This window comes from Alosa alosa, chromosome 7 (genome assembly GCF_017589495.1).
Source record: "Alosa alosa isolate M-15738 ecotype Scorff River chromosome 7, AALO_Geno_1.1, whole genome shotgun sequence".
Taxonomy (NCBI): domain Eukaryota; kingdom Metazoa; phylum Chordata; class Actinopteri; order Clupeiformes; family Clupeidae; genus Alosa; species Alosa alosa.
This window is the reverse complement of record NC_063195.1, coordinates 17,653,216-17,661,043: the sequence shown is the minus strand read 5'-3', so window position 1 is coordinate 17,661,043 and position 7,828 is coordinate 17,653,216. Positions and strand designations below refer to the sequence as shown.

At 40.4% G+C, this 7,828-nt stretch overlaps 1 protein-coding gene across 3 annotated transcripts in view; it reads left to right on the top strand.

Annotated features, from left to right (window-relative positions):
• LOC125298618 (NACHT, LRR and PYD domains-containing protein 12-like) overlaps positions 1–7,828 on the top strand; it is a 47,923-nt gene that overhangs the window by 3,130 nt on the left and 36,965 nt on the right. The window contains exons 2-7 of one of the 3 annotated variants that reach the window (XM_048249411.1): positions 3,326–3,408; positions 3,687–3,842; positions 5,325–5,438; positions 5,874–5,987; positions 6,740–6,853; positions 7,297–7,410. In XM_048249411.1, the coding sequence (XP_048105368.1) occupies positions 3,688–3,842; positions 5,325–5,438; positions 5,874–5,987; positions 6,740–6,853; positions 7,297–7,410 (611 nt within the window). In that variant the 5' untranslated portion in view covers positions 3,326–3,408; position 3,687. The remainder of the gene's footprint in view (positions 1–3,325; positions 3,409–3,686; positions 3,843–5,324; positions 5,439–5,873; positions 5,988–6,739; positions 6,854–7,296; positions 7,411–7,828) is intronic. The other 2 variants (XM_048249412.1, XM_048249414.1) reach the window with 2 other exon arrangements.

Here is a 7,828-nt window from a genome sequence, read left to right as displayed (position 1 = left end):
CCCACTGATGTTTGTGCGTTCTGTTTGACTGTACATTTTATGTGTGGCATCTCATCCCTCAGTTGTCTAACATGTTTTCTCATGGCTACTGATTGCATTAGCAGCTGAAAGACCAACTTGTAAAAAGGTCGCAATTGTGGATACACCCGTTAACAGTCCTTGCAACCAATGACATCCGGATCAACTACAAACTTTTGATTGATTTTCAACAATGAACAGTCAGTTCAGTGTAATATGTTCAGCTCTCTCCCCCATCTTAAAAAGTCAACATTATATGATATGACCCTATTTTTACATTATAGTCAAAGTCAAAGTCTGCTTTATTGTCAATTTCTTCACATGTCAAGACATACAAAGAGATCGAAATTGCGTTTCCTACTATCCCGTGGAGACAAGACATATTTTACCAATTAGGTCCACAGACAAACATAACATTCAAGTAAACAATATAAAAAGTAAAAATAAGAAGGCACATACAATGAAGAAATAAGAGCAGCAAAATTTGGTAGAAATTGTGCATACAGTAGACAGTCAATATAATAGTGCAAAAGTCAGGCCAATAAATGGCTGAGGTAGTTTTGTTTGACCTAAGTATGCAAGTGGCATAGTGGTGCAAGTTATGTAAGAGCAGCAGAAGTGTGTTCAGAAGTGAACAAGACAACAACAACAAGTTGCAAGTGTACAAGTGGAGTAGTGCAAGGCAGCCATTGTGGGTCTAAAAGTCCAGGATGTTATGTAGCTGAGGGTGGAGGGGGGAGAGGGGGGAGAGAGTTCAGGATCCTAACAGCCTGGTGTATGAAGCTGTTGGTGAGTCTGGTGGTGCGGGAGCGCAGGCTTCTGTACCTCTTCCCAGAGGGCAGTAGATCAAACAAATTGTGAGCGGGCTTAATTTGCATCACTCACAATTGTGGTCGCCTTGCGGGTGAGGTGGGAGGTGTAAATGTCCTTCAGGGAGGGGAGTGAAGCACCAATAATCCTTCCAGCTGTGTTCACTATGCGCTGCAGGGCTTTCCTGTTGCGATACAGCTGGAGAGGATGCTCTCAATGGTGCCTCGGTAGAATGTGGTCATGATGGCTGGTGGAGCACTTGCTCGCCTGAGTTTCCGTGAGGGAAGTACAGGCAGGGCGGCTGAGCTTTCTTCGCCAGTGATGCAGTGTTGGTGGTCCAGGAGAGGTCTTCACTGATGTGCACCCCCAGGAATTTGGTGCTGCTCACTCTCTCCACAATCTCCTTGGTCTTGCTGACGTTCAGCAGGAGGTTGTTGTCCCTGCACCACGTGGTCAGAAGGTCGACCTCCAACCTGTATTGAGTCTCATCGCCCTTGGTGATGAGACCCACCAGAGTTGTGTCGTCAGCAAATTTCACTATGTGGTTGTTGCTGTAGGTTGCAGTGCAGTCATGCGTCAGCAGGGTGAAGAGCAGCGGTGTGATGCTGCTTGAGATATTGTTGCCAACACGTACTACTATATAGCCTACATATGTTAGGCCTATAGCCTAACCCTTATCTATTATAGGTGACTGATGAGATTCATAGCATATTAATTGGCGACACAATTAATATTGGAGCTATTTCACTGTCGCAGACGTGCTTGGTAGCCTAGGCTACGTAGTCATAGGCCAACATGAGACTTAGGCCCCCGTGTCGTCATGACTTAGGTTAGCCTATGCTCTTACTGTTGTTATTATCTGTAGAACATATTGTCTGTGGAACACAATTGTAGGCTAGGTCTATATTTGATTTTCAGTAAGCTTATATATCAACGATAAAGCTTTTTTTTTAATCTATGTAGGCTATCTCTTTAATGTTACATTATTAGATAGATAAATATTATTTTGTTAATTCTAAAGACATGGAATAAATCACCACAAACACACACGACTGTAGCCTATAGGCTTCTATAGGCTCGCTTGCGAGCCCCTAAAATCAGTGTAACCATCGGCTCCTCGAGGCTTATTACTTTAACGAAGTTACAGCATCTATTAGGCCTGAGGTGCAGTGAAATGGCGTCATCTGGTGGTCATACAATTGACCCGCTATTAGACCCGAAGTGCAGGAGAAGTGGATATTCAACCACGCCATCCGTCAGGTCGCAGCGACACGTAGGCGTACTTTATGTGCTGTGTCATGCTGCCATCTAGTGGTTGTGAAATATTTAACATGCATTATAGTTCTGGGAATAGATGTGCCCTCGAATAAATGTAAATGATTTGGGTAATCCATCTGATAAATTGTGTTTTTCTTTTTATACTTCGTTCCTTTATAAATTGAAGTGTATCATTAAGGTACCTTTTTCAATGTCATTACTCTGACATTCGACATTAGTTGACCATAAATTTGGGCAATGGGCACATTGTTAGGGGTTGACACTTTGCATAAGATTTCTCCACATTACTTGATCCAAATTCTGTGATTTTTGCTGTATACATGTTGTACAAATATGTAGTGTCGTATCAAAGTGGAATGGTTGTTGGCATAAGTCAGCGGCATTAGTTTGAGCATATAATTGACGTTTTGTTTACATGTGTTCAATGTAAGTCAATGGGAGCCGGAAATCCATAAATAGCGGCGACCAAAGATTATTTCGCCGGATAGCGAGACAGCGGTCTAATTGTTGCCTAGTAGGCCTAGCCAAAAAATGGTCTAATGGATCAGCCGAAATGTAGTTGCAAATGAATCATAGAATAGCCAGGCCCAGGCCCAGTCATGTAGAAAGACGGCCTAGCCGATAGCCTAGGCCTACCTGAGAATGACATGATTCTGATGACTGATCAACATGGTTGCCCTCTATTTGGCATCCATTCTAAAGTAAAGACTTATGTTTCACCTCAGAGTCAGGCCCAATCTACATTCGGTTAATTTATTTTATACTGTGAGTATTTAATTATAAAGGTGTTGTCATCAAAACTCATTGAGGCACAGTCAGAGCAACACACCTTTCCAGAGAATTGACAAAAGGGTCAACTTGCCCGGGCAGCACCAAGAACTACCCCTTAAAACCCTGTCTGTTTGTAGTAGTCGCCTAGGCTGGTATTAGTTGTGGTTGGAATTATTAGTGTTAGTGTTATTACTTAAACCATGACATAAATTCATAACATCATGTAACTTACATGCTGATATTGCACCAAACGTTTCTCATACAAATTACCAGTAGTGGTCACATGACACATAATATGACACATATTATGTCAGGTTATACTATTTACTATAGTGTGCAAATGAGTTATGTACTTTCATGTCAGGAGGATTTAACTCGTAAGTGTTCATGTTCATTTTGATTTCCATTGTACTTCCTCTACACTCTACACTATACTGCTACATTCCAGTGCTTCTCCTGCTTCTATCAACACGTCTGTTATTGGTGGAGGAGAAATGGACCCACAGATCTGATTGGTCACAGACACCAAAAGTAAGCACTTAACCCTTAAAGGAGTACCGTCACACCGGTGTGATGGGAATGTTGAGAAATGAACATTCTAAAGAATATCTGGGTTCATTGAATTCAACATAGAATTTTAGAACCTTCAATTGTTGCGGAACTTAGAATGTTCAAAAACCTACACCTTTATTTTCCATACTACTCTTCAAGAGGGCCACTGGCATTTCTCTTATTTCCTTTCTCTCTCTCTCATTCATTCATTCATTCATTAATTCACTCACCCTCTCTGTGTTTGTTTGATTGATTAGAATGGATTTCCCTCAAGAGGGTGAGGATGCTGTTGGTGGAAATCAGACAGGCAGAGCAGCATGTGCTGTGTCCAGCCAGATGTCCCTGAAGAAAGCAGAGCCTCTTACTGATGGACATCAGGGGGTCAGCAAAGGACAAATAACACATTGTCCAAAGTGAGTTTTTTACTTCTGTTATCTAAGATCCAAGACATCAACAGTTAAATACTGTGATATGTCTGCACTCTGCACACAGGGTTTTCCATGATTCATTTAGTTTCAGCGATGCATTGTCTTATACCTGACTGGTATTAGATTGGCTTATTCTATTTATGGGATTGAGTGAAATTAGATCATTCTATCAACTATGTCTGTGTGTGAACTATGTTACAGATTTATCAATTGCTAAAACACTAAAACCCATTGGCTGAAGAAAGTTCTCAGTTGCCTGAACTCATTTAGCTAATTGTTCAGTCTGTAGTCAATACCTTAAACTATTTCACATAGTAAAACACAATATGCAGATCGCACTTACACTTTTCAGCAAAACTCTAAACACATTCTCATTCTGAAAATAGATAATAAATACAAATAGAGCAGACATGTCATTGATTAAACACAACCACTCAAAATTGATTTCACTTGTTTCAAATTATGTGACATAACCAATATAAGCCAGTTAAGAGAGCAAACAGGTTGTTGAAGGTGGGAATGAGAAATTAATTGTATACTGTAGTACAGTGAATTGTAGGCTGTATACTGTACAATAAACAAATTGTATGGCCCTGAACATAGTGCTTTCCATTTGTTTACAGTACTGACTGCTCAATAGATTTTGACTGGTTGCAGGTTCATATCAACAAAAATAACAAGAATTACAGTATCACAAAGACCAAAGACAAGTTTGTCAGATGCAGGGTACAGTACTGTAAAAATAGGGGTACATGGAGGAGGAAGATTGCAAAGCAGTACTAATTTCTGATCAATTTTGAGCTACTATAGAACATGTTTTCGACAGTGACAGAAAAATATGAAATTTGTTTTGAGATTTAAAAGTTACTTCTCCCTGAGAACTACATGTTTTCAACAATATGTTTTCTATTTTTTGGTGTATTGTTTACTGACCGCTTGATGGTGTATATCATTTTGATCACTTTGTTTATGATTTAAAAGCAGTGTTTGGTTGAGCACTGGTACATCTGTTTTGAGGTGAACATTTGATTTTGAGCACAGGTAAAACTGTTTTGAGGTGAAAGTTTGATTTTGAGCACAGGTTAATCATGTGTTAATAAAAATGGAGCAAGGTTTTAGAAATTGTGTTTTAGCAATTGAGAAAAATTGTAAATATAGCGAGTGAGTGTAAATATAGCGAGTGTTTTTTTTATTTTTCTCTTAATTAAAGTATAATCTTGCAATCACAATAAACAGTAGAGTAGAGTCTGAGATATTTTTGCCTATCTATTCGGTTTTTTGTTTTTTCAAATATACACAGGAGAGATGTTAAATTCCTTGTGCTATAGGTAGGCATGCTATACTGTAGGTATGTGTCTGTGTTGAATTTTTCTGGGTGAAATACAGAGTGCACACATTAACCTCAGTAATTATTGTGAAAATGTGTTGGATCAATCTATTATGTATTTTGTCTCCTCATGTAACCAGACCACAGACACACAGACCAGTGTCTCCAGTGCCCAGCTGTGTGTCCATGAAGAGTGACCGCTCTATGGATCAGCCTCCCAAACTCAGCAGTGGACCACCACAGTCTTATCCAAAGTTAGATTTCTGCTTTTGCCCTTTTATACAACCTCTGGCAAAAATTATGCAATCAGCACTTTTGGAAGATGTTCATTCAACTGTTTTAATTGCCTTAAATTACTAAAAGATCATGTTTGATTTTTTTAACTGTATTTGGCAAAGCCAGAATATTCATCTGTTACAGAAACATATTTTTGAGGCACATTTGTGAATTGTTTTTTTTTCTAAAAAATAAAACAGCTGAATGCACATCAAGAGTGGTGATTCCATATTTTTGGCAGGGGTTGTACACGAGTTGACAAGAGTGTGAGTGTGTGTGTGTGTGTGTGTTGGATGGCTGTGCATGTGTCTATGTTGAGTTGTGTATGGACGAGAGTGCACATTAACCTCAGTAACTATTGTGAAAATGTGTTGGATCAATCTACTATGTATTTTGTCTCCTTATATATCCAGACCACAGACACACAGGCCAGTGTCTCCAGTGCCCAGCTGTGTGTCCATGAAGAGTGACTGGTCCATGGGAAACCCTCTCAATTTCAGCAGTGGACCACCACAGTCTGATCCAAAGTGAGATTTCTGCTTTTGCACTTTTATAGCCTGACGAGCCAGACCCACATTAAAATGTAGGGTATGGGCACTCACCGTTGGCAGTGCTCAGTCCTGAGGGGCGGGATAATCGGTTGTCTTTCAAATTCTCTCTGCACGCAATAGGACAGCGCTGACAGCACTACGAGTCCCATGTGTTTTCCCACCAGCGGAGCTAGTTGGCTAGTTCAAACTTTTGCCAACTTAAAAAAAAGCTTAACGTGTCATGCTGTTCGTTGACAGCAACATCCATCTTCTTTGTTTTCAAGTTGCAGGGAATTCAAGCCAAACTGTTGCAACTCTGCCATCAATCATTATGTTAAGCCCGCCTAACGTCTTTATACACGATTTGATTGGCCTGATAGAAGTTTAATTTTTCCAGCTCACAAGCCAACGGAGAGTTGCTAGACTAGCCCTGGCAGCAAATGTAATTCGCTGCCGCTAGGGTGCGTCGAGATTTCTAGGCTAGCCCTTTTATACAACCCCTGGCAAAAATTATGGAATCCGCACTTTTGGAAGATGTTCATTCAACTGTTTTAATTGTCTTAAATTACTAAAATCATGTTTGATTTTTTTAACTGTGTGTGTGTGTGTTGGATGTTTGGATGGCTGTACATGTGTCTATGTTGAGTTTGCGTATGGGTGAAATATAGAGTGCAGACATTAACCTCAGTAACTATTGTGAAAGTGTGTTGGATCAATCTATTATGTATTTTGTCTCCGTATGTAACCAGACCACAGTCACAAAGACCAGCATCTCCAGTGCCCAGCTGTGTGTCCATGAAGAGTGACTGGTCCATGGGAAACCCTCTCAATTTCAGCAGTGGGCCACCACAGTCTGATCCAAAGTGAGATTTCTGCTTTTGTCCTTTTATACAACCTCTGGCAAAAATTATGCAATCAGCACTTTTGGAAGATGTTCATTCAACTGTTTTAATTGCCTTAAATTACTAAAAGATCATGTTTGATTTTTTTAACTGTATTTGGCAAAGCCAGAATATTCATCTGTTACAGAAACATATTTTTGAGGCACATTTGTGAATTGTTTTTTTCTAAAAAATAAAACGGCTGAATGCACATCAAGAGTGGTGATTCCATATTTTTGGCAGGGGTTGTACACGAGTTGACAGGAGTGTGTGTGTGTGTGTGTGTGTGTGTGTGTGTGTGTTGGATGGCTGTGCATGTGTCTATGTTGAGTTGTGTATGGGCGAGAGTGCACATTAACCTCAGTAACTATTGTGAAAATGTGTTGGATCAATCTACTATGTATTTTGTCTCCTTATATATCCAGACCACAGACACACAGGCCAGTGTCTCCAGTGCCCAGCTGTGTGTCCATGAAGAGTGACTGGTCCATGGGAAACCCTCTCAATTTCAGCAGTGGACCACCACAGTCTGATCCAAAGTGAGATTTCTGCTTTTGCACTTTTATAGCTTGACGAGCCAGACCCACATTAAAATGTAGGGTCTGGGCACTCACCGTTGGCAGTGCTCAGTCTGAGGGGTGGGATAATCGGTTGTCTTTCAAATTCTCTCTGCACGCAATAGGACAGCGCTGACAGCACTACAAGTCCCATGTGTTTTCCCACCAGCGGAGCTAGTTGGCTAGTTCAAACTTTTGCCAACTTAAAAAAAAGCTTAACGTGTCATGCTGTTCGTTGACAGCAACATCCATCTTCTTTGTTTTCAAGTTGCAGGGAATTCAAGCCAAACCGTTGCAACTCTACCATCAATCATTATGTTAAGCCCGCCTAACGTCTTTATACACGATTTGATTGGCCTGATAGAAGTTTAATTTTTCCAGCTCACAAGCCAACGGAGAG